Source organism: Phaethon aethereus, assembly GCF_964289735.1.
Source record: "Phaethon aethereus genome assembly, chromosome: 5".
Taxonomy (NCBI): Eukaryota; Metazoa; Chordata; class Aves; order Phaethontiformes; family Phaethontidae; genus Phaethon; species Phaethon aethereus.
In genome coordinates, this window is record NC_138579.1 from 55,250,743 (window position 1) to 55,277,720 (window position 26,978).

Here is a 26,978-nt window from a genome sequence, read left to right on the forward strand (position 1 = left end):
ATTTCAAAAAGATGGCTGTGGAGTAAAGATAAGCTCTATATTCTTCCCACTATACGAAGGTCACATACAACTTGTACTTTTAAAACAGATTTTATTTTCTGCATACAAGATGCATGTGCTTTACTGACCTTAACATTATGTATGTTTTCAAAGGTAAATACAGACAAACTAGGAAAAAAACTACTAGACCGTTCTGTTACTCTAAATATGTTCATTCCTCAGAAGGAGGGATATAAATATAAAAATATAAAGATAAAGCAAAGATGTTTTAACTCTTAATTAAGGAAAGGTACATAGACTAGTGGTTATAGCATGAACCTAAGAGTTGAGAGAACTGAGGTATCACGCTATGACCTTCTGCAAGTCACTTCGAGGCCTAAGAATACTGCATGAGTAGAGTTCTGCATACTGGACACTTAACCATTATATGCAGTTGTGAAGTAGGTGGGATATTTTTTAGGATTTCATGAACTTTAGTTCATTAGTAGCTACTGCCAGTGAAATGCATTATTAGGCAACAGAGAACTGTCCTTGCAGACATAATGTAACCACACTACATCAAAAAGATTATTAACTCAGGGTTAAATTGTCATGTTAAAAACATCAGTCTTGAATAACGAGCAAGTATAGCTGTATTGCCTAGTTGCAAGCCAATCCACAAACTGTATCTTAGTTAGAAACCCTCTCTTAATTCCCCTTGGCTCTGAACAGGTAATTAGGTACTGAGTACTTTGGGTAATCAGGTCCTTTGGCAGCACTCCTGTTTCCTCGGAGGGATAGCTGCAAGAACACACCACCCTCCACCATTAGTCCTTCATGTATTTCCCACCTGTTTGTTCAGTGCAGGTGCATTTGCCTTGTACTTACCGACTTGATTGCAACTGCAGGTTGAGCAAAGATGATGACCTGTTCCCTTTTGCAACAAAGGGACTGTTAGCTTCTACTATGCAAAGTGTTCTGGGTATACTTAGGAGAGTTTGTAGTAACAGCAGCTAGAGTAAGTATCATAGTGGAACTACCCAGTTTTTCCTGCTTATGTAAAGATACTAAAGTCATCTGGAAAATACTGTTCTTACTGTGGGGCAAATTACTCGGCTCCCATTTAGTAGTAAATTTTGCTGACTGTGACATATTCCAGAATGCAAGCTACAGTGGGTTTTAGATAGAGATCAGTATGCAAGACAAATTAAACAAAGCCTGGACAACTATAATAAACAAGAATCCTTATGTGTATTAGCTGACTGAGCAGCACCTTGCCAAATAGAACTGGCAACCATTCAACCTGCTACTGTTGTTGCGCAGAAACATCTTACAGGTTGGCCTTTTTTTTAAGAATGGATTTTTATTGACTTTCCAGATGACATTATTAATCCACGTAAACAGGGTTTTTACTTTGCACGTAATAGAAAGTGTAAACAGAAATTTGAGCATCACTATGTGCTCATTTCTTCAGTGGGGACCCAGCGCTCGCCTTCTCAAAGAACAGTCCTGTTGTTTTCAATTTGCACTTCCATTCTGAACCATTTGTAGATACTCCTTGTATAGCTTTTCTTGGGTTTCATAAAGTTTTTTTAGCTTCTTAATTTGTCCTTTGCTGAGTTCTTTGCCTTCTGTATCATGGGTGGGAAATCCCTGAAATTAAAAAAAAAAAAAAAAAAGGAGAATATGGAATATTTAAGATAAATTCTTGGACTGCTTTTGCTCCTTATGGAATAGTATTTTAATAAGATAGAGTAATAATGTCATAATGACAAGCTGTCAGGATGGGGTGCATCTTGGCTAATTTTAGTCACCTAGAAGTTTGACAACTAACTTGGACTATTTGTGTATGTTCCCTTCCTAGTTCATGAAGGGGCAAAGGGTGTATTTATTTTTTTGTCCTGTACTAAGTAAAGGAAGCTTAGACAACTAACTTCTAGATGGTTATAGTCAAGAGAATAATGGCTAATCCCTAAACAGATGGTTAGGAGACCACTTTCAATCATACCAGCATATTAAATCCAAGGCTTATCAATCATACCAGCATATTAAATCCAAGGCTTAAAGCAAAAGCAGTAAAAAATTAATTTTCTTGATGAAGTAGTATTATCAGAATTTTTAATCGACATTCTCCTTGGTTTGCAGGGGTATTTTCCGGTATCTACACTCTCCATTCTTTCTTGCCCCCAAGGCCTGAATTTGGTTGGTAAAGAGGACAGGCAGAAGCAGGATCAATGTCCCGGATCAAGTCCTGAAGAAACAGTGCTTTATGTTTTTCAAGTAACACCTTTTAACCTTAACGGGAGCAATCAAGAGCAAAGTACAGCAGCTTCAGAGATCCTTTGCCAGGAGAAAGCAAAACAGTGGGCAGAATCAAAAAGGAAGCACAGCACCTCTGAAAAAAATGGCTGTCTCCATCAGTTCTGGCAGACTTGGGGAGTTTGTACTTGCAAGTGAATTCCTTGCCTTGCAAAAGGGTAATAAATCTCTGAACACACATCATACATGTTCCTACCCACAATATCTACAGGGAATTTTGCTCTGCAATGAAAGGGGCCAGAGCAGACCAAAATACCCTTGAAATGATGGCTAACAGTTAGAGAGCCTTGCTCCCCAGTGCAAGGTATGTGGAATAAAATTAATGTATTGCCTTTTATTTCTGTCCTTCCCTCCTCCCACTACGTTAATAACGCTGCCCTGGAGGTTTTGGAACAAAATCAGCTACGTACACATACAATTGAGTATGTACAACTGGGGAGGGAGAGAAAAGTCTCTTACGTTTTCATCAAACATGGAATATTTGTCATGTTCTGATTTAAACATTTCATGTGGGGGAATCTTCATTTTTGCCAGTTTTGCTGCCTGTAATATAAAACATGCATTAACTGCATTAGCATTACAGTTAATTACTGACAACCTGTCACATATGCAAAAGGAAAAGTAGACTATAATTCGCAAATCAAAGAGCATTTAATTCACAATTGTTTATCATGTGAAAAGAAACTTTCAGTGAGGAACAACTCAATAAGCCTTAGCTGTGCTTGTCCTGGGGAAAAAAAAAATAATGTTTTAAATCTCTAGAGAACCGCTTAATAAAATAGATGTACTGCAGGAACTCAAAATAACTCACTTACATACTCCAAAAACTTAGCAATCTGACTTTTGCTAATTTGGTTTCTTAGGTGTAAACATAAAGTGAATAGTTGCTATGAGTAAAGAATTTTCAGCAATTAAAATGCTGCAAAGGGAACCACCTTTACCAACAGTTTCCTGCTGACAAGCTGTCCTGGTTTCAGCCAGGGTAGAGTTAATTTTCTTCACAGAAGCTAGTGTGAGGCTATGTTTTGGATTTGGGATGAGAAAATGTTGATAACGTGCTGATGTTTTGAGTTGTTGCTAAGTAGTCAAGGACAGTCCAGCTTCTCGTTCTGGCCTGCTAGCAAGAAGGCTGAGGGTGCACAGGAAGTTGGGAGGGGACACAGCTGGGACAGCTGACCCAAGCTGACCAAAGAGAGATTCCATACTATATGACATCATGCTCAGTATACAAAGCTGGGACAAAGAAGAAGGAAGGGGTGGAGGGACGTTCAGAGTGATGGCGTTGATCTTCCCAAGAAACCGTTAGGCGTGATGGAGCCCTGCTTCCCTGGAGATGGCTGAACACCTGCCTGCCCATGGGGACTAGTGAATGAATTTCTTGTTTTGCTTTGCTTGCGTGTGCAGCTTTTGCTTTACCTATTAAACTGTCTTTATCTTAAACCATGAGTTTCCTCACTTTTACTCTTCTGATTCTCTCCCCTGTCCCACCGTGGGGGAGTGAGCAAGCGGCTGCATGGGGCTTAGTTGCGGGCTGGGGCTAAACCATGACACAAGCACAGGTTTCTATACAGGTCACGGCAGGATCAGGATGCAACTGAACTGAAAATAAACTGAACTTTCACTTATCTGTAAACAAGCACACCTCAGAATCCTTTCCAAGTAATTTATGCCCAATGCAAGGGAATCACCTTTTTGCAAGAATGCAAAAAGCTACTTGGAATTTGTGGATGATAAATGCTATCTGGTTTTCTTTCTGTACATGGTGCTCTCTAAAAGTTTACTTCCTCTTTTAACCTGGAAACACATTTCCTGTACTATTGGAGTCATCAGCATGGCAAACAATCTTTTATTCTTACATCTCCTCTGGCTGTCCACTCCTCATCAAAGGCTATAAACCTTTGAGCTATCTCAACTCCAACTGTAGAAATAAAATGTGTTTTTACAAAACACTACATTTCAGAGTTCAATCATAGGGAACAGGTGGATTCTTAAAGAGAAAAAAAAATTCACACATACCTATGACACTGGAAAGGGAAAAAAATAGTAAGTGACACAAGCAAAATCTTCTCTAACAGGCATTCAAGATACTACTTTGGCAATTAATAAAGTAATACTGTCCATGGACTGAAGTAAGTGCTACAAGTTCTTCTAAGAAGCTTTTGCAGCCTTCAGTTGTGTTTTCAAGGATAGCTTCTCTATAATAGAAGCTGAATATTCATATCTGAACTGCAAGCCAAAGTCATTCTGAGCAGGAAATTGTAGACAAAAATAAATAAATGGAGGCCCCGTTAACGCCAGGCAGAGAGCCTGTGTTCTAATGTAGCCTTTCCTGCACATGACTATTGTTGCTAACACTTTTCTTCAAAACGAGATTAAAAGGATCTGAACACTTACTTCCTGCTCTTGTTTTTTCCTGGCTGCTTCTTCTTTCTTCCTTTTTTTGTCTTCTTCAATCTGTGAAAGGCAATGTTAATGAGTAAAAGGTAACTAACTACTTCATTTGGTTGTTTTCTACAAATCTAAGCCAGCTAGCTGCCCTGGATATCTCATTACAGACAGAACTGGCAGCATGACCTGCAACAAAAACACCATGCCTTATAATTAGGATTGTCTGATACTTCACACTGTACAACTTTGATTTAATTTGCTTTTATTCACAGTTAAACCAGTTTTAACTGTTCAGAATGGATTTTGCATGCAAAGTGTACACATATAAAAGAATACCTAAAAAGCCTGCAAGAGAAATGGTCTTCCTGTTTCATGGGGAAAGACATTTTGCAAATGACTTTAAAAAAAAGACCATATTTCACTGATATTTTAAGCTCTTGCCTCAAACTGTGAAGACATTACAGTTTCTCAAGAAGCCGTTGTACCCCTTGATGTTCCTAGGGAAACAACTATCCAAATTTAGCCAACTTCTAAAACTTAAAAAAAATTAAAATCTCATCTTGCACTTGCTAAGGAGAGACCTATCAATTCTCCAAGGGTTCTGCCAGTACTGAACATAATACCATTTCCAGGGAAAATGCACTTTAGCTGCAGGTTCCACCCAGCAGCTATATACAAACTGCTTTCAAATGTCTTTTTGATGACAACATCTGGAATTGGCTGAAACTACATTTTACTTCTCCCTTTTCTAAAAAACATCTACATTGAAGGAGAAATGTTGGAAAGTCTTCCAAGCATTTCTAGTCATTACAGAATTTGTTCAAACTGAAGACAGACATATGAAGTGTTACTTTTAAATGTTACAAATATTAATGCTAGGAAGCGCCAAAAGGAGTGTTTCTGTACAGACTTTGTGCATGTGAATTAGAATTCACACTCTTTATAAAGTAATGTGAATTCTTGCCCCCACACCCTGAATATCTCACTCATCCATACTACATTAATTAAGATTTAGCCAGTGCATTTTGTTCTCACACATCAGATAAATACAGTCTAGTTCTATAGAAAATGTCAACTAAATTTGTACAGACAAAAGAGTCTGAATTAGCTTCTCATTGGAATCGCTCTTCTAGAAAGATCAGACAGTATGCATACAATACTCGACATCCCTTAATTATATGAAGATCTTAAACAAACCAATGAAATAAAAACCTTAGAGGTATTCTTTAGGTCCCATACAAAATTTTCAGGAAGCGACTGTTTCTAAAATTCTTTTCCTGAACACACTCAAATTTTAGTATTAATTCTCTTATGTTATTTTCCTGCTCACTAGTCTGTTAAGATTTTTCTTACAAGTTAACAAAGAAATGTAGAAGTATCCACAGTTTACACATTACTTCAAATTTTAAAAATATAGAATGCTTAAAATAACCTTTTTCTTTTCTTCTCTTTCTTTCAGTAATGTGTCTTTATCCACTAATTTAACCACGGTTGGAAGGCCTAAAGAAGCAAACACAGGTGAGTGAGTTTCCAGTGCTTGAATAGTCAAAGATAAATGTAGTTACCCTGTGATAACTCTTCTTTTTGCAAGCTGAATGCAAATACAACTGAGTAACTACTCAAAAGTGACTAAGAAATCAAGTGTTATACAAAAAGATTGGAATGTACATTTTTATATTCTATACATATATTCCAATATACAGTTCTACAATATATAGTCATACATCAGAAATATGATATGCTACAGCTTTGCAGTCCTTGAGTTTGTTGGATTATTCCAGATTAATCTTGACAGGTTGTTTTCCCACTTCTTATGAAAAGAGTAAGATCATAAAAACAGCTACCTACAAAGTTGCAAGACATATAATTGGGTACCTTCATGATCTTCAAATCGAACACCAAGTTCAGGAAGGATGTCATCTCGAAGAGCATCACTCAACTGCAGCACTTCAATTACTACACAGCATGAAAAATACTTTTAGTGAAGGAAGATTTGGTGAAAGTATCCTTCTGTCCTGCTACATAGTTATTTAAATGCAATTATGAAATTGCCACTCTCTCACGCAAGCCAGAGAAAGGTCTTTTGTTTTAAAGTGATAAACCTTTTCAGTAAGTTCTACCTTCTTTCAGCTACACAAAGAAGAAGTATGTTTCTTTGCAGGGGCTTGAAATTCATAAATTTCTTCCAAGATACCCTCGTCACTTAAGAGAAACAGAAGGCAATTCCGAAATGATGCAACGATTTTGCCAGAGTATAGTGGAAGGTTATACGACTCAGAAAGATCCTAATGGTTGCTGTAGGATTTTCAATAAGAAGGGTTAAGAACTCGTATTTTAGAAAAATCACAAATTAACATATCCTGTGCTACATCTAACAGTACCTTTGAAGGACTATGATTTTGTTGGTTTGATAACTACACATACATTTGTCAGAGCGACTGTAATCTAAACATCCTCTGTTTCTACAGACAGTTCTCTTTACCACCTAGTCTGACCAAGCTGTTTTTTTCAAGCAAGCTAGCAGCAGCAGAACAGAGAATTTTGATTTGACTTTCTGGATGGCAATCAGGACATCATGACTAACTTTTTTTTTCTTGCAAACTTATCAAAGAGCCTTTGATGACAGAAAACGGTTAAGAATTCAAAATGTAGCTCAAATAGATGCTCTCAGGTCTTAAGGGAAAATAAATCTTCACACAAGATATTTATTTGGATTGGAAATTGTGTCAGCCACACTAAATGCATCAAGAACACCCAGCATGCTGCTGCTGTGAACTTAATTCAGTAGCATTTTTTATAGACAGTCTTGTATTTAGGAAGAAATGCTTAGCAAGTGTGACAAGATAGATACTTGGGTTAGATGATACCATGTGCTTATAATAAACAAGTGTTCTCCCTTTCAGCAACTCTCAGCTGGTTAAACCTAAGAAGAAATAGGGGTCTCAAAGGTAATACTTCCGGCAGTAGAAGCTACCATCCAGACACTGTAGTGAACACTGCATGTATCAGTAGATACAAGTACCATCCCTGAGCCTTCTTCTCTTCCCTAATTCTCAGAGCCTCAGAGAGCTGACACTGAACAGAGCACTGACTATCCTAATACCATGAAAAGGAACAACCACCCTATTTCATGGCATGGTAGTGTTCTGCAACTCTCTCTTTGTACAGGAACGCACTGCAGTTTATAGAAGCTCTTTTGTCTGCTGTGAACTAAGTTGTTATTTTCTTGATCCAGAGCAGTTATACACAGTGAACCACATTCATGTTTAATGCAGCTCTAAATAAGCCATTAAGATAAACAAGGGATAAGATTACCTCACTGGCTATTAACACTAAAAGGTGTTGATGCTAACCTAGGCAAAGGAATTATGTGTGTCATATCAAGAACATATCAGATACACCTGCTGCTTATTCAATAAAACAGCATCTGCTCAGTTATAAATATTTACTTATCTGAAATAATGAATAATTGAAAGTTTAAGAAGAAATCCATCAAGGTAGAGAATAAGGAGAAACGTATAACAAAACATGTATTATTTATGAAAGAACATCAACCAATCCTCTGTCATCTGGAGGAGTCAGCACCGTGCTGCTTAGGGCTGAAATGTACCTGTTCTTTGCATGTGGTACCTCCAGAGCAAAGATGTTTATGGATTGGGTAGGAAGTTGTTTATGGGCTACCCCAAGACATAAGCCATTCTCCTCGGTCAGGACGGTGATCAGGAAACCAGTGGGATAGTGCCTTATCACCAGTTCCCATGAACACCATGGTCCATAGGCACTCCATGAGCCTGTGACTATTTCCCAGACCTTTCACATTTTCTGTGAGTTTCAAGCCAGAGTCTTGGGTGCGAAATAGATGTTGTGCTGTTGCAAATAGGAACACTGTGTGGGGAGGAAAAGGAGGAGCTTAAAAAGCATCTTGAGAGTGCTAGATGTTAAGACTGGCAGCAAAAGACAAGAGCAGGCATGGTTACAGTGCACAAGTTTGTCTCAGTTCTGGTCAACTCATTCTAGGAAGAGGACAGAGGGTTTCCCACTGTGTCCTAGAAGCAGCTTAGAGCAAGATACCACATAGCACCAGCAGCTGGAAATGAACATGCAGGCAAAGCTCGGTCATGGACACCTTTACTACAGGGTAGTCAATTTAAGCAGATGCCCTGAGGTAAGTAACCAACAACAACTGAAGAGACTTGCTCCTGTGTCCTGGTTTCAGCTGGGATAGAGTTAATTTTCTTCAGAGAAGCTAGTGTGAGGCTATATTTTGTATTTGGGGTGAAAAAATGTTGATAATGTACTGATGTTTTCAGTTATTGCTAAGCAGTTCATGACTGTCCAGCTTTTCATGCTGGCCTGCGAGCGAGAAGGCCAGAGATGCACAGGAATCTGGTAGGGGACACAATCAGGACAGCTAACCCAAACTGGCCAAAGGGATATTCCATACCACGTCATGCTCAGTATAAAGCTAGGCGAAGAAGAAGGAAGGGGTGGGGGGATGTTCAGAGTTGTGGCATTTGTCTTCCCAAGTAAGCATCACGTGTGATGGAGCCCTGTTTTCCTGGAGATGGCTGAACATCTGCCTGCCGATGGGAAGTAGTGAATGAATTCCTTGTTTTATTTTGCTTGAGTGCACGGCTTTTGCTTTACCTATTAAACTGTCTTTATCTCGACCCATGAGTTTTCTCACTCTTACTCTTCCCTGTCCCACCGTGGGGGAGTGAGCGAGTGGCTGCATGGGGCTTAGTTGCCGGCTGGGGTTAAACCACGACATCCTGTTTGAACATCTGAATAACAATTTGCTACTAATGAGTATTCTTCCCAAGCATCACAGGCTGCACTAGAGCACAGATCTGCTCCACTGTGCATCCTTGCAGAGACAACCGTACAGGGTCTTTGCAGTTGGTCGAGTACTCTAGTAAAACATCAGGGTGCACAATATAGAGATGCTCTGACCAACCAATCATTGACGTCTTTGGTAGACATTTTCTGCATTTATTTCCCTTGTACAGCAAGCACAGTGTTTTCCTTTTCCCGTTTACCATCATTGCTAGATATGTTCACAAATTAAGTCAAGATTCAACTGCAAATCATCAGTGCAGGTCTCCAGTTTGCATACTAATAAGCTTATAAAATAGAGAGTTTATTTTATTAACATGTTTGAATGTTAGCAATTCTGAATGATGGTAAAATTTTTGTAGAGTATATACATTTTCTTACCAGAAAACATAATTTTACAATGGCTATTCTGTGAAATGTTTTGTAATAAGATACATTTTTTAAAGTTCTATGTATACGTATGGGGACATTGGTATTACTCTGCAGGTTTTAAGCAGCATACTTTTTATTTAACCTCTAAGAATACTTAAAGCCATACAGATCATGTTAATTAATATTTAACACCATCCTGCCAGCATCAGGCTATGATAGGGAAACTCTCTTCACTTACAACCATGTAGAGGAAATATCCCTAGCCATTAGTCAGAACAGCTTTTACAGTAATTTAACACTTTCTGCAAGCAAGAATTTAATGGGTACAGGGAAACAAATCAGTAGTATGTCAGTGCAGGTCCTGCCCAACCACCACTCAGCTTCCATATATCAGATACTTTAATGAAAGGTGCCTCCTTAGTCAAACTGCAGAGCGCTATAACTGCTCCATATCCCAACCGAATAGCAACTAGATTCTTACTGCCCAATTTATTTCAGGCAAAAAAAATCAACACCTTCCAAGTAAGAAACTCAAGTGCCAGTAAGCAGTCTAGCACTAAGTACGTTCTAAGTGATCTACAAGAAGCATTTCCACTGTTAAGAGTGAGGATCAGTTTAGCTCAACCATTGGAAAGTTGAGGGAAAAAAAGCCTCATATAAAATGAGTATGTTAAATATTAGAAGAACAAAGGTCACATTTTTGACTGAGGATATACACACAAACTTCTTGAATTAATGCAAGTTACAGAAAATTTTTGCTGTTGGAACTAAGAAACCTATTTCTCAGCATCAATTAGGCCTATAGGAGTTTGACAGTAATAGCCGAGTAGTCACTTTAACAAATACAGGTTTGTGCTTTTAAGGTAAACTTATTAGTCCTTAGAAGAACTCAAAACAGTAGCAGAATTAGGGTTCAGAATCTTTGCCAGCTGAATAGGTTATCAATCAGACTCTACAAGTAATTTTATATTTCTGTATAACATATGGGTTATTTATATGTTTTATATATTAAAAATGCCCTATTTTGTCTTCAAGTACAAATCTCAGTGTAAAAAAGTTTTAAGAAAACAAGAATCAAATACATATTGAAGACATGTAAAATTCCACAGGAACAGCAGAAAATACTAAGAGCTCTATTAGGAACTAATCAACCAGTAAAATCAAAGACAGCTTAATGGAACAACCTTTTTAACACCATATAGTTCTGCTGCCAACACACACAGCATGATCAAAGCTTTTCAGAGGGGAAAAAAGAAGCGTCCAAAACAACTTCTAGCAAATTCCCAAATGAATTCTCCAAAGAGAGCACTCCGTTACCATCAGGGGAGTTACAATTCCAACTATGCTAACAAATAAGAATGAACACCTCAGGCTCTTTAAACAGAGACAATATCATTGTGTAGCAATCTACACTTTTAAGAGAACACAAGCTCCCTAGAGGAAGAGATCATGGGTACTTTCATACCTGGAAAGCAGGGAGTGCCCTAATCAAGAGAAACAATAGCTAGTCCTCAACATTCCAGAACTTCTAGATTCTTTAAGAAATTAAAAGAAAATTAGTGTACCTGCCTGTAAAAGATCCCCAAATTAAAGAGACAGGTAGCAGAGATGCAAATATTCAAGCCAGCTCTGATTTAAAAATGCCTTACTTTTATTCTCTAAGCAAAGAAAGACTGTATCAGCTGGATCACCCACCCCCAGTTTGATTCTTACCACCTTAGAGTCTCATGTGCAACAATAGAGGCAAAAATGAACTCTCACCTTTCTTCTCTCTGGCAATTTGTCGCACTCCTTCTCTGAACTCAGAAAGAACTTGTAGGTATGGCATCACTGTAGATTCAATCTGGAGGATAACAATTTCTGCAGTTAGCTAATCATCATTTAGATATAAAACATGTCCTTACCCACTTCATATTTATGTGCTGTTGGATGGAACTTAACCCTCAGAGCAGATCTGCATCAATAAAAATTGTCATTGCTCTTCTGTTGTCAAAGGAGAGATGATCATTTGCATTAGCTGTGAATTTTCCTTTTGTGCAGATAAAAATCAATTTGAAAAGTTGTGTCTCTCCCCATTCCTTTTTCTGTGTCCTTTCAGTTACAGATACATCAGTTCCACAGGGTTATGCTACAGTCCAGCTAACTATAATGCAGCACAGTGATAGAAACAGCACCCAGATGAATTTGCCCCATTATGTTCTGTGTTGTCTAATTAAGTCCAACTGCTTGTCAGACATAATACCAGGTGAAACTGATGTTAGGACTTATTTTCATTAGAACATAAATCTGTTCCACAGATGTTACCTTATGCTAATTAATTTATTTCCAATATAGTGCAGTTGTGTCTCTTCCTCACATGACTCCCTCCCCCACAAAAAGTGAGGAGAGATTACTGTTGAGTTATTTTAGGTATAAGTAAATGCTGGTCATGAAAGCTCAAAGAAAAAGTCCTGAGAATCCTGCTCTCAATGGTAGTGAATAGCAAGAGCAAGCAGTTAGTGAACAGTAGTGGACAATTACAAAAACAACTACAGATCAGGGCTGTCTGCCAACACTTCTCTGGAATCCCAAGAGGAGAAGCCAGGCACCCAGGGACTGCTTAACTTAAAAGTTTCACTACTCTGGAGGGTGGGGTAGAGGGGAAAAAAAAAAGGCATACTTCTGTTTCCCCTACAGTGTCCACGTCTTTCCCATCTGTTAAACCTCCACGACGAATTTCTGTGCAATTAACAGACAAGACAGTCTGTTATGCTCTAAAAATGCCCATATGAAAGGAGCTGAGGGGCTCTGCTAAAACTTTTCATAACTCTGAATACTATGCTTCCAGCTTCACAACTGGAACCTGTGGTGACAAGTTGGCAGAAAGAACAGATTCTGGAAAGTGAGCAACAGTCACATCTCCACTAGCACCTCTACACTGAAACTAGCTTAACATGCAAAAGAAGTGGCATCAGGAAAGCATGCACTGTCACTACCTTATGAGACATTTAAAGATGAAAGATTTTTATTTCCAGATAACTAACCTGACAGCAACGCTTAATTCATTTGGAGACTATGGAATCTGAGGTTTTCTGACTTCAAATCTCTTCTATCCCCTTTCAAGTAAATTACTGAACCACAGTAATTAAGCTAGTTGTTCTTTCAGAGCTTTTGAAGAGAATTATGCCTTTTTTGGAGATAATGACTTTATTGGTTCCTCCATCTCCAATTCAGACAAAGAAACAATAGGCTTGATCCACAGCCTTCTGTAATTAATGAGAAGTTTTCCAATTCTGAATGTTCACCTGATAACTTTTGCTAAGAAAAATAAGTATCTGCATGGCAGACTGAAAGAAAGTATAATATTTAATGGAACAGCCAAAACATTTGTGATATATTATGCATCTTTGCATTATAATGCTTAAAACCAGTAATGTCTTAGGTGATAAAAACAGAACTTTCTTCCTGAAGAAACCTGTGTGTAACAGGTGTTATCATGATTCTTCTGACAAGCATGCTGACAGGAGTTAGGACAGGATTCTTTCTGCACAAGATTCTTCTGACTCTACTACTCTTGGCAACGTTACTTTAAAGAAGTGAAAAGGGCTTAGCTTCTTGTTACAAGCTATTGCCAATCCTTCCGTAAAGCATGTCTGTTGTAAGCATTGCCTGTAAACCACCCCATTAAGTGCTAAATACAAATTTAATTTTAATTTTCCCTAAAAACATTAACTGTTAAGGTGCTGTCTTTCTTCTGAAATTCAAAATAATTCAGAGACAAATTAAAATTCACTGTTGATGGGTTTTGGTATGGAATACTGAGCATCTTCCTTATTATTCTTGTTATACCATTACTAGAGACTTCCACAGCACAGTAATGTAAGTATTTGCATGGGCAATTATCAGATGAGTGTTCATTCACATTCTTCAACCACAAGCAAGCCTTCCTCTTCCTTTGATGAATAAAAAGTTTGGCTTTTTTGTTATACCACAAATGTTTTAATTATTCCTTCTAAGAAGGAACAGAAAAACATATGGTTACACCTTTGAATGCCAGAAAAATACTTGAAAAACAGCACTGATTTGTCCATGTCAAATTTTTCGCATGAACAAAGACAGCAAAGTTGATAGCTTTCATATAGAGTTATTTCTCCTTCCTGCACCTCAAAACATTACTGTTTTTACAGGGCTCATCAGCACTTTCATCAGGTATGTCCCAAGTATTTCCAGAAATATTCTGCATCACAGTGGAACTGCTGTGTGACCAAAGCAAAACAACCTTCAAAAGCCAGATAAAAACTGTGGCTACAAATGAGATCAGAAAAAGAGATTGAAATGTGGATAAAACTCCAGCTGCCTCCGGGCTGGTTTTTGGTGTACCACAAGGAAGTTTAATCAGTATAATTATATTTTTAAAACTACTTAACTTACAAATACTCGTAATGAGTCTTTAGACTGCAGCATGTGCTGTCTGTAGTTAACATGTGGTTTCTTAAACAGACTCATCATTCAGAAGACAAGATAATTCTTTTTCTGGTTGCTATATAATTTGTCTGTCATTAAGTCAAACAAACCTATAACAAAACCCCAACCGTCATAAAAGAAAAATCCTGCTTCCTAAGCCAGTTAATTACTTCAGATTCAAGTGTTAAAAGCAGAAAGAATGTAATTCGGCTACATATTAGTAATGTAATCACTTTATCTAACCCAAGCTTTCAAAGGACACAGAGTCATTTTGTATAGCATACTTTGTCCTTCACTTACATTTATGTTTTGACTATTCCCTCCAACAGGAAAACCAATTGCATCATCACTTTCTATGGCACCAAAAATCTGGTCAAGGGAAAAAAAAAAAGAAAAAAGAAAAAAAGAAAAAATTGTGTACATCAAGTCACAGGTATGTGAAAACTAAGCAAAAGCACATGTACTAGGGTTTTGATGCCATCTAGTTCTCATTTAACCCCACAATTCACTGCTCTAATAAGATGATGTTAATTGATACAGCATACTAAGCACTGGCTTTCAGATTTAGGTTTAAAGCTGTCAGATTTGATATTCTGACTTCATATTTTTTCTGCTGTCTAATTTTCCTTGCATATGTTAGGGGTTCTCCACTATTCAAGAAAACATTAGCTGAAATTATAAAGTAACACAAAGGACTTCAAACTGTTCCTGCTGCAGCACACACTGCAGTTTGAGGTTGTTTTAGTTGGGTGTGTGTGTGGAAGATCCCTGGTTTCCTACAGGATTTAAACAAAGACTGTACAGACCCCTACATACTTGAAAAATACAACAGTTACAACTGCACAGTGCAACAGCAACATTACTACTTGCTATTACATACCTTTAGCATTTGAGTGAGATAGGAACTGATGTTTTCTAAAAGAAGTCTGTTTGGCATTTGTCTGGAAGATTTCTTTGCAGCAATATAGGAGTTACTCTGACTGACTAACGAACGCATTTCTTCTAAGACAGAGCGAGTGTCAATATTGTCACACAGCGCTTCATGAATTGCTGCCTTCTTGTCGTAAAAACTAAGAAGAAAAACATTTTTTTTTACTGTTGATGTCAAAAGTATCTGCAACCTACTCTGAAGAACTTCTGTTAGAAGAGTAAGGGGACCTAAACATGAGATAATCTGCTGTTGGTCATAGTTTATATTTGAAGGAAAAACAGATGAGCAAGAAAAAGGCGTTATCACAATGATGATGTTTTGCTGCTATGGACAAAGGCAGGCAGGACAATCTAATTGGCAACAACTATCCAAACAAATTACATCTAACACTTTTTCAGCAACTGACCTTTTCATACCAGTTTTTAAAAGCAGTATAAATTGCTTATTTAGTACCTTCTTGTGTTTAGTATCTCTTTTTTTCAGCATTGCTCTCCTATCCCCATGTACCAGCCAAATATTCTATTTAGTATCTTTCCAGCAAGAAGCACCAATTTGGAAGTTAACTTACAGCAAAGTAAAGTGTTATGAAGCTGTTACAAGCAGATACAAGGAATAAATTCATGTAAACCTTTGTGTGCTGGGTTTGGCTGAGACAGAGTTAATTTTCTTCATAGTAGCTAGTATGGGGCTATGTTTTGGATTTGTGCTGAAAACAGTGTTGGTAACACAGGGATGCTTTCCTTATTGGTGAGCAGTGCTTACACAGAGTCAAGGCCTTTTCTGCTCCTCACACCATGCCACCAGCAAGTAGGCTGGGGGTGCACAAGAAGTTGGGAGGGGACACAGCTGGGACAGCTGACACAAGCTGGCCAAAGGGATATTCCATACCAGCATATAAAGCTGGGGGAAGAAGAAGGAAAGGGGGAGATGCTCAGAATGATGGTGTTTTGTCTTCCCAAGTAACCACCACACGTGATGGAGCCCTGCTTTCCTGGAGGTGGCTGACCACCTGCCTGCCGATGGGAAGTGGTGAATGAATTCCTTGTTTTGCTTTGCTTGCTTGCACGGCTTTTGCTTTTTTTATTAAACTGTCTTTGTCTTGACCCACGAGTTTTCTGACTTTTGCCCTTCCAATTCTCTCCCCCATCCCACTGAGGGGGAGTGAGCGAGTGGCTGTATGGGGCTGAGTTGCCAGCTGGGGTTAAACCACAACACTTTGTAATGTTCATGAATAGGCATAATAAGTAATACAGTATATTAAGAATCATTTCATCACACGAGGGGTACTACTGTTTCAAACAACATACCTTTCCCAGAGAAAAGAGAATGAGAAGTGGTAGGGAAAGGAGACAAAAACAAATACCCATTAAGCAAATCTTCTGTTCCTCCCGCTCCTTTGTCCCTTTCTTTTGACCTCTCTATTAGTTACTATCTTCACTCTTTTTTTATAAAAGGGTTATCTCTACCAACCTCAAGTTGAAGATGAAATTTTCAGAGGACATCACTAAATAGAAGCATCTGCACTTGGTCCTTCGATAGTCAACATCTCTGTCCACAACAGTAAACTGAACTAGGAGCAATTTTAGTACTGCAACATAAGATGCTTCTATTTTAAATTTCGCTCATAATAGAAGTCACATAGGAAGTTTGTATTACAAGCAATGATGATAGTTTTGTTACAGAAGTGAAAGACTGCAATATTGGTATTACTCTCTCAATTGCAAATTTTCCAACATTGGCACTCTGATCTGTGCTTTGTCAGGTCATTTACCTTCTATTTGTCTCGGGTGGCTCACTGCACATCAAAATGTGTAAAATACTGTTTTTCCAGATGTAAACACTCTGAATTATTGGTCACTTCTCAGATAGAAGGACAGCATTTCAAGCAGTGAAGAAAATGACAACTACCTAATAAAAAAGTTATCTTTCCCTTCACAAACAGGGCGATGAGGCATGCCAGTGTACTTAACATAAATGAAAGCGAAATTAACAATTTAATCTATACTTCATAAAGCTGTTGCAAGATTAAATTCACTAGCTTGTGTAGAGATGGCGTACTCGGTGGAAACACTACAGACTTATAAATATCACTATATACATAGGAAGTCATTTTGCAAGGACAAAAAAATAAAATTAAGCATATAGCTACACAATGGCTATTCACAGAGAAGTAGGAATGCTCCACTCACTTTTTGTTCAGCTCTGCTTCCTGATTTTCCCATTTCTGAAACTGGCCTGTCATATCAATGGGAGCTCGAAGAATATCCTTCACATTTAAAAAGAATTCCTATAAAAGAAGAATATAGCTAAAAATCAGTTTAAATTAGACACAACCAATCTTTACTATGAAAAGACATTGTTTCTTAATTAGCCTCCTAAAGTTTACGGTTTCCACACTGTTTCAGCCAGGATCTACTGAGTGTCTGTCAAAACAAGGAAACCCACATATTTTGCGTAACTCTGTAAATCACAGTTGGACTGTAATTTAGTTCTATCTCTTGGCTCTGCCACTGCATGATACACTACCATACTCTAACACCAAGCTGCTCAAATACAAAACCATTTTAAAAAAGTTTAGACAAGAGTTCTCATAGCAGATTTTTAAATGCGTTGCTAGCAATGGAAGCTGAAGAATAAAAATAGCTTTATAGTGAGGGCCTATTTCATGTGGGCATCCAGCTTATCCAGCCTGGTGAAAAGTCACTTTCAATTATTCTGCGGCCCAAACCAAACATTTTTCTTAAAAAGCAGAATAGCTTCAGCTGGAGAGATCAAAATCAACAACCTCAAAATGCCGTACAGCCTCCTTGTGGGAAATGTGGGTTTAAGTCACAGCTCCAAACTAAGCAGGGAAAGGAACTATGCCTGACCCCTCACATATGCCCACAAGGCATACAGGCAAATGCTCGGTGTATGTGGTGAGGCGGCAAGGTCAGAATGATACTCCCTCTTCCCCTTTGGCTATATTTGTGTAAAGTCTGAGCTGGTAGACATGAGAGTGTCTGTTGGACCAAGTCCTATAAGCAAGCTAAACTGAGAAATTAATCTTGCATGTTAAGTGCCAACCTGCTCAGAGATGTCAAAACTTGGAGAGAGTGCCCGGCTGGAGAGTAATGTAGCTCTCAGTGGAATTTACATGACTTGAATCTTCAATGATAGATAAATGAATATTGTGACATCCCACCTGATGAATTCAGAAGGCAAACTTAGCCTGTGGATATGGCCTATTTATCATTGGGTTCTATTCCTTGAAACATATATGACACACAAAGCTTAGAGAGCTGGAGGAGGAACAGAAAACTTACTTACATTCATAAACTTCTCATACTGAATAGCCGACTCCATGGTATTGTTTGAATAATCCAGTGTATCCTTCCAAGAATGCATGAGGAAAGCCAACCGTAATTGTCGTGCTATTACAAGTTTCAAAATAAACAAGGAAAAAAATAATAATCTGAAGCATTATTATGGCCTCCAATACGGCAGTGGCTAAGAACATAATTTTTAATATTCTTACTATCAATACATCTATCAAAAAAGGAAGAACACCATTATCCATACAGATAATACCGACAAGGAACAGAAGAACAAGGAAGCTGTTCTAAAGTGAGCGAAGAAGACAGACACCTGAAGTTAGCCATTTTTGGAAACTCCATTATGTACCTGAACAACAAAAATTACCACAGTCACCACTCAGAGTACATCAAAAGCATTCAAATTCCAAAGTAATTTTTACCTGTATGTTTCTTCAATGCATCTTTTATGGTAATGAAATTCTTCAAAGATTTGGACATTTTACAGCCAGCAATTGTTAAGTGGCCAGTATGCAGAAAATACCGAACCCAGTGATCGTTTTCAAAGTATGCCTGCAGCGGAAACAAAAAATCCCAAAGATCCAACACTGTTTACATAAATACCATGAAGTAGGATAATTTAAGAACAAAATCCTGAGAACAAAAAGTTATGCTTATACAAAACACACGTAAAGTTTTAAAAATTAATTGATGGATTTGTGTAAGTTGCAGTCAAAGCAAACCATGTCAGTTATTTCACTGCAGAAACTGAAGGCCAGTTCATTCACCTCAGATTGTGCCAGTTCATTGTCATGGTGGGGAAATCGGAGATCAAACCCTCCTCCATGAATATCCATCGACTCTCCTAGAATGGATCCAGCCATCGCAGAACATTCAATGTGCCAACCTGGACGACCCTGTTAATAAAAAGAAATTATTTGGCTACTAGTTAATTATCTTCCTCTTCTGCCTATGTATCATTCCCTCATTGGTCTGCCCCTAAGCAATTACACACCTGAGGAAATGAGATACAGTGTTATCAAGAAAAAAAAGATTCTCAGTCTCAGCTTCATAAAAGTATACTGTTGGATTTAAAGATCAAACACGGCATATGCATCTGTGATGCTTTGATTATCCTGCTTATTATTCTTTTAAAAGTTACATTAATACTTCTGATCACAAGGGAAAAAAGCATATAGGAATTACTGCAGATAAAGCCTCTAGATAAATAGAGGACAATCAGTAACAGCATCGTGAGCCTGCATGCAGACTTCTGTTTAAAAAGTGTCACACAGACAGAATGATACACATTCTGAATTATTAAATGAACATAGCATAATCTACTATTGAATACAAGTTCCCCATAATCTATACATTATTAATATGAGGTGAGGCAAAGTATTTGTGTAACATGCTATTTAATAAGATGTAGAAGATCTTGATCTTGATTATAATGTCCGTACCTTTCCCCATGGAGACTCCCATGAGGGCTCTCCTGGCTTGGAGGATTTCCACAACGCAAAATCATTTGGAGAATGCTTCTCATTTAAGCGATCAGCTGAGATGCTCAGGTCACCTTTCAAAAAAAAAAAAAAAAAAAAAGAAGGTAAAAAAGGTAAATATATACATTTCATCATTTCATTTAAACACCAGCATTATTGATTTTTGGCCTCACTGTACCTCACATCAAGTGAATTAAAAAAAAAAATTAAAAAGAAAAGAAAAACACTCAGCCCTCAAAATTCCTCATAAAAACCCTGATAATCCTTTGGGTTTTTGATTGTTTGGCTGGCAGGAAATATCTGACAAGTGGAAGCTGTACCGCTTTCTGAATTTTGACAAGAGATTCATCTACATTCTCTCTGCAGGCCCAAAGTTACAGAAAAAGAAACAACAAACCCTATACTTATAGGCAAGTAAGACTGCAGAATCAATTCTCTCCAAAGTTTGAAGGATCAAAATTAAGGCTAGGATTGTCTTAATCTGCACACACAACATGATCATAGGATATTTCTTCTACCCCTAATCTCAGCTGCTGCACAGAATGGCTGGTAGTTGTTCAATAGCTATGTTTACTGTTTTGTTACCATCACAGATGTGTTATGCGTTATTTGCTCTTAGCTCCTTATGATCATGTAGGTGGTACTCTCATGACATCTTTAAAACACAGGGAATGTACCGTTTCTGCAGTACTGTCCAAGACTAAATGTGGTTAACAATACCACCTGCCACATAAGAATCCAAGATGTATTAAAGACAAAATTGCCAAGGTTAAACTTGTCAATTAATTGTGATGCAGAGGTTGAGATACCTGCAATCTCAATTTTTTAGAATATCTAACATTACGTGCTTTGAATATAAAAAGTATTATGCTTCTATTTATATTAATTGCGACTTTCAAAACTTAGCATTTCTGCTGCCTGTAATAGTCAAAATTACATTATCTGTCAGGGAAAGAGCAATCATCACAAATGAGTCAAAGCAGCTAAGCTGACAAGCAATAACTTGACGTATGCCTACTCTTTGTTAGTTACATTAATTGCTCAGTATCAGTTCCTATTTGCAAAAGGACACAAGAATTCAACAAAAGTGACTGGTTACATGGTGGAAACGATACCTTTATGTTACCACAAAGATGGTGGTCTAAGCTAGCACCTTTTATTTCACATGTACATAGAAGATTTCAGCTATAAGGGCTTGAATTAAGAAGAAAAAAAAATCATATTCATCTTAAGCTGCACCTCTCAGATATTGCTAGTTTCAGTATTGCTAGTACGAGTGCCCTAATTTCACCTAGTATGAGTGTTATATAAAAACCTTTTAATATTCTTCTGATAGACTTTGTGGATGATTTGCTACTAAAGCTGTACAACCCTAGGAGCAGATAACTAATGAGTCTGGTTTATTGAGCATTTTAAGCTACTCCTCTGCTATGGCTCAACTCACCACCACCACCACCCCCCCCCAAAATCTGTATTTGGATTTAGTTCAATACAATAAAGTTTTCAAAGTAGAAAGAGCTCTCAGTATGAAAGAGGAACCCAAATATTTGTAATTAAACAACCACAGCCTAGTGTAGAGAGCTTTCACCTGGCATGTGGAAGACCCAGCTTCAAGTCTTTGGTCCTCCTACTTTGAACTAGACGAACAGTCAAATAATTGGGCTATATAGTCAAATGATTGAGCTATTCACAGTTCTGACAAAAAAAAATTCCAAACAAAAACCCTACCCAAAAACATCCTAGAAAGTTTCTTAGTATTTTCCAGTTGAAAACTTTCAGGAAAGTGCTGGCTCAAGCTACAAAACTTTGGAAAAGAAACCTATTGGTAAAGGAAATGCAGCAGGTAAACCATTCAGCTCTGACTAACTTTGATCAGTTGAAGAGATCAACACATCATCAGTTTCTTCAGCAACTTAAGGAAACATTATTTCCCCTTTTTACCTTCACCTTCCTGAAGAGCTTTTTGATCACCTACAGCTTCAGGAACCAACTTAGCATAGGAGTGTTTTTCACTGGAATCAAACTTCATAGTATCAAAGTATACAGACCCATTTGACACGTACCTGAAAAATTAAAGATCATTACTTAGCCAACTTTCTACCAAGACTTAACTGAATTTTATCCCCAAAATCACTGTCTTAAGTTTAAGTTCACTAGTGAAACCACATAGAGTATGGTACTGCTCAGTACTGTAAAGATGACTTAGGTGAGCCTAAGTTTCAATGCCTTACCATAAAAACTTCAGACAAATCATTGAAAGTCAGAATAAAATTGATCAAAGGGAAAACAACTAACATCTTTTGTTAAACTCTTAAGGAGGTGAGGCGTCAGATAACAGTCCCAAGAGAAGAAATACCTACAATACTTCTGGTTGCTTTTAATATTTTGCAATAATATAATATGAATCGTGTTTATTTCACAGACCATTTTGTCCTCCTTCACTTTGCTAATTTTGTCTTGCTACAGCCATAATAAAAACTGACACAAAGGTAAGTTTCAGGACCACTAGGAATGCTGATAATTCAGTGCAAATAATTTTGAACTATTCCCCTTTTTTTTCCTTTTAAAGAAAATTTTAAAATGCATGTTCTTCTTTTAAACCTACAAGAGAAATTATGGCAGTCTGAACCATAGGTTTGCTTTTTTCACAATAAAAATACATCCATGTTGAAAAATTGAGGCTATTAATAGAAAGAGAACTCAAAAATTGCAAACAGAAATCTGTCTTGATACTTAGGAACTTCTGGAGTATTAGCTTGGTTTTCACAAATATTAGACAATGGCAGAAAAACAGTTCATGATTACTTTGAGGTTTTTAACATGTTGTTTACAACTGATTTCTAGGCATCTGCTCAGGCATCCATTTTTTAAACACCTTGCTGAAGGCCAGGAGTCAAATGCAGTTCAAGTGAATGGGACTTTGACTATTTATTTCTATGAACAAGGATTTCACCCTATAAGTTTAATACTCAACTTCTCTCTTTGTAAGGCATCACAAGAAATATAGAATAGCACATTTTCATCATGTGAGAAATAACAGGTCTTTTGCAAAGGAAGCTGAAGTTTCTTTATTTGATGAAACTACTTCTGGAAAAGACTACTATTGCATATGAAAATAGAGAAAATAATTCACAGCTAAGTGTTGAAAGCAATCATTCTAGCTCTGATACAGTATGAGTGCACAACAAAACCATCCAGTAGCAAACTTACCCATAACCATTATCCACAATCTTTTTCACAAAATCCACAATTTCTGGCACATATTCACTAACCCGTGTTAAAACATCTGGAGGTAAAACCTGTAGATTAAAGGTAGAATTTTATTAATTCTAGAATAGATACAGGTAGAATATATATGCAAATATGCACTAAATATATATATATATTACACATTGGTTAAAAATTGGCTCAAAAGCAAGTGACAGTAGAATCTATTTCAAGCTTTCTGCTCTGAAACAATGTGCTGTGGCCATTTTTTCCTCAGCCTTTAAAGCAACATTAACAACAAACTACTGCAGGAGATGTCAGCTTTTCCACTTATTCCACTTCTGACAGGACAGATAATAAATCCCTCTGATTTGCAGGTAAATAAACCTTTGCATATGACATGGCATATCATCTGTAACAGACAAATCTGTCCTTGACTGTTATCATCACATAATTTCTTAGTGGCTGAAGACTGGGAAGTAGTCGGTCTAAATGCTGAGGTTGGCAGGGCTTCCTTGTGCAGCTAACAGACTATCTCAAACTTCTGGATCAGTTTATGGTTATAAGCCCATGTTACATGAAGGGGAAGGGATGGAGTGCACACGTCAAACCTGATCACCAGTTAACTGGCTCTGGTAACATGCACAATGAATTTGAGATTGTTGGATGGAAACAGAACATGTGCTGATTTAACAGCTACATGTTCACATTAAAGGAAATATTTTATCAATATGGTTGAAATATGAGGTTTTTTGAAAGCTATTAAGGAGCTAAATTGTATTCTGGGTATTATGAGGCATGGCACATACACCTATAAATCATAAAACAGTTTGTTTACTTACATTGAGTGCTTCCATATCTTTATGAAATTCCCCTTCCCAGAATTTGGGAAGCTTTGAGAATATGGAATTGTCAGTCACCTGACTGCCAAATTTTGTGTCCAACCACTCAGACAGCAAATCTTTGGCTTCTTCCAACAGTATCTATAAAACAATAATTGTAAGTGCAACAGATCAGACTTGCCCTGTTTAAACTCTGCAGAAAGATTTTATTCTGAACAGAGGGGTTTGCTTAAGGAAAAAGACCTTGGCTATGAATACAGAGTAATCTGTGCTTGTACCAGATTTTTACCATACTGCCCTTCCTAAATACGGATGAAACAAACAGAGGAAGGAAGACAAACTGGTAAGTAATGTCTGCTTTGATACCAGTCACTTAAAAAGGCATGCGTAATTTATGCTGTAAACACCAGATGGGACCTGCAGTTATATCACATCATTTGTTCCCCCCATTACTATTGGGTAATCCTAACAGAAGCCTTACTGTGTACATTGCTAAAAAGTGTCTGAAAGACTAATTTGAACACCAGCAAGGATACATTTCAGTCTTATATTAAAAGATGACATTTTAAAAATAATAGGATATAGCCCAGAAGGCATGATTGCTTAGATTTTAGTTGTTTTAAAAATTCTCTTAGGTCAGTATACACTTTTATAAAGACACCATATATTAGAATAGCTGGACTTTTTTAAAAAAGGTAATTTAGAGAGAGTCTTCTCAAGAAGGGAGCATGTACCCTATGCTTCTTACAGTAGTTATCATGAATAATCTGAAAGCAAGAAAGCATGAAACCAAATTACTAAAAGACAGTAGTCATATTGCCTGACTTGGTTACTGGGACAGTACCAAAGTCCAATAAAGTCAACAGGATTATTGTCACTGAATGTAATGGTCTTTGGATAAAAATTATCCTGAGCATAATTTTGGGGGGATGTACTTTATTCTCTGATCAGAGACAGAAACACTTGTGTAGAAAACTGCCAGCAGTACTGGTATGTCATATATGCATGTTCAGTAGTTTATACTGAAACTAATTTATCAAGACAAAAAAGTCAAAGAGAAAGTCTAAATATATGCAAGAGAAAAATCCCACTGGAAAGGTAGAAATGACTGAGTAATTATCACAGTAGGAGGAAAGAAAAAAAAAAAGTCATTGATAAAAACAGCATCCAAAACTGATATAGTTGAATTCAAGGATGAAATTTCTTGTATTGAATGCAAAGTACTGAAAAGTCCTCAGGCACACCATCCCTCTTTTTATGAATAAAAACTTCCATAAAGTTTCAGGGAATTACTACAAAGCAAATATTATTTTTAAAACCCGTAGCAATTATAAACCAAATATAATTTTAAAAGGAGCTCTAACTGACCTCATGACATCTGTTGATCTCTTCTGCAGGGAGTTTTGTTCTCACAGCTTCTTGTAGAGGGTCAAAAGCAGACTTCACTGCATTTTGAATTCTTTCCAACATTTGCTTTTTATCTGGGTCTGTCGTCTCATTTAATTTAACTGAAAAGAGCTACAATTAAAAAAAAACATTTAGAAAGCAACTTCCAGTACAGTAGTGCTATCTTCCATACACAATATATTATCTTAGCTACATAGTACCTTACTAGTGATAAATAATACATTATGCCATATATAAAGCTTTGATATCAAACTACTAAAATATACTCCTCATCAGAAATAAAGGTGAAGGCAAAACAGTTCCGTTCACATCTGAATTCAGTTTTCCAGAAAGACTTTACAAATTACTACATCGTCATCATTACTGTTGTTTAGTAGTTTTAATTTTCTATGCAGTTCATAACCTTAATTACACAGTTGATTACGACAAATCTGAAAAGAAGAAGCTTTAATGTGAAACACAGAGAGTTTAAATGTTATGCTTAGAGAATATGTCAGGCAATGATAATTGGGCAAAATTTCCAGGCCTCCTATTCCCAGGCCTGTATTCAATTCATTAGACTGATAATCTCTTTGTGATCTGTAGTTCTAAAAATGACCAGAGAATCACCCTCCCCCACCTTCAGTCCAGAATACACAATTTCTTAAATCCCTAAGGCTTTGGAGACTTTTTGCTCTTTCCAAGGCCATCAATGGTACAAAAGAGGAATCTCACAAGTTTTAAAAGATTATGGACATACCACCATTTAAAAACTATTTTAAAGGGTTATTTTTAAAGTTTGAATTCTAACACACAAACATCTAAATGCTTTTTGAGCTTTTACCCCAATATCCCAACAACAATATACATGCACTCAGGAGTTCTATGGACATAAAAATCAGACATGCCTTTTACACAGGTAGTTCTTGTCAATTCTAAACCAATGGAAAAATCAGTGATGTGCAGTTCCAGTAACATTCCTAATTTATGTGGTACCAGTTCAAGAGAATAACTGAAACAAACAGAAAGCTTACGGAGGTAGCAGTCAGAGGCATTTTTTACATTCTTTGCTACATTACTGAATAAGAACCAAAGACACTATCAGGGATTAAATACCATGCCCACCTCTGAGGCAGTTTTAATATCTTCAAGCAGCTGAGCTGGTGCTAATTTGTTCTCCCTATACCGTTCAAAAAGGTAATTTTGTCTTGCTCTCTTGATGATCTACAAAGCAGAAACGTGAAAATATTTCTGTGAAGCAACACATAGCTACAGAAAGTGCAGCTAAAATCTAACTCTATTAGCTACCAAAGGCTTTTCAGAATCCCTATAAATTTAAGAAACTACAATAATTACATGCAGTAATATAAATTAAACACACCATACATAGTTAATCAGCTATCTCAACAACAGGCAAACAAAATAAGTTATCTTTATAAAATGCTTAGTCTTCATTATTTATGACAATACTCATTTATAC

The 26,978-nt window shown here is 37.2% G+C and overlaps 1 protein-coding gene across 1 annotated transcript in view; it reads right to left on the reverse strand.

Moving 5' to 3' along the window:
• Nucleotides 1-1,497: 1,497 nt before the first annotated feature.
• CARS1 (cysteinyl-tRNA synthetase 1) overlaps nucleotides 1,498-26,978 on the reverse strand; it is a gene marked incomplete at both ends in the record, with an annotated part of 35,912 nt that continues 10,431 nt past the window's right edge. The window contains 18 exons of the mRNA XM_082000342.1: nucleotides 1,498-1,632; nucleotides 2,758-2,841; nucleotides 4,693-4,752; nucleotides 6,119-6,186; nucleotides 6,562-6,642; nucleotides 11,656-11,737; nucleotides 14,638-14,706; nucleotides 15,218-15,407; nucleotides 17,458-17,555; nucleotides 18,578-18,681; nucleotides 19,005-19,134; nucleotides 19,350-19,478; nucleotides 20,025-20,137; nucleotides 22,005-22,126; nucleotides 23,274-23,362; nucleotides 24,113-24,253; nucleotides 25,481-25,630; nucleotides 26,624-26,722. Of these exons, the coding sequence (XP_081856468.1) occupies nucleotides 1,498-1,632; nucleotides 2,758-2,841; nucleotides 4,693-4,752; nucleotides 6,119-6,186; nucleotides 6,562-6,642; nucleotides 11,656-11,737; nucleotides 14,638-14,706; nucleotides 15,218-15,407; nucleotides 17,458-17,555; nucleotides 18,578-18,681; nucleotides 19,005-19,134; nucleotides 19,350-19,478; nucleotides 20,025-20,137; nucleotides 22,005-22,126; nucleotides 23,274-23,362; nucleotides 24,113-24,253; nucleotides 25,481-25,630; nucleotides 26,624-26,722 (1,944 nt within the window). The remainder of the gene's footprint in view (nucleotides 1,633-2,757; nucleotides 2,842-4,692; nucleotides 4,753-6,118; nucleotides 6,187-6,561; nucleotides 6,643-11,655; nucleotides 11,738-14,637; nucleotides 14,707-15,217; nucleotides 15,408-17,457; nucleotides 17,556-18,577; nucleotides 18,682-19,004; nucleotides 19,135-19,349; nucleotides 19,479-20,024; nucleotides 20,138-22,004; nucleotides 22,127-23,273; nucleotides 23,363-24,112; nucleotides 24,254-25,480; nucleotides 25,631-26,623; nucleotides 26,723-26,978) is intronic.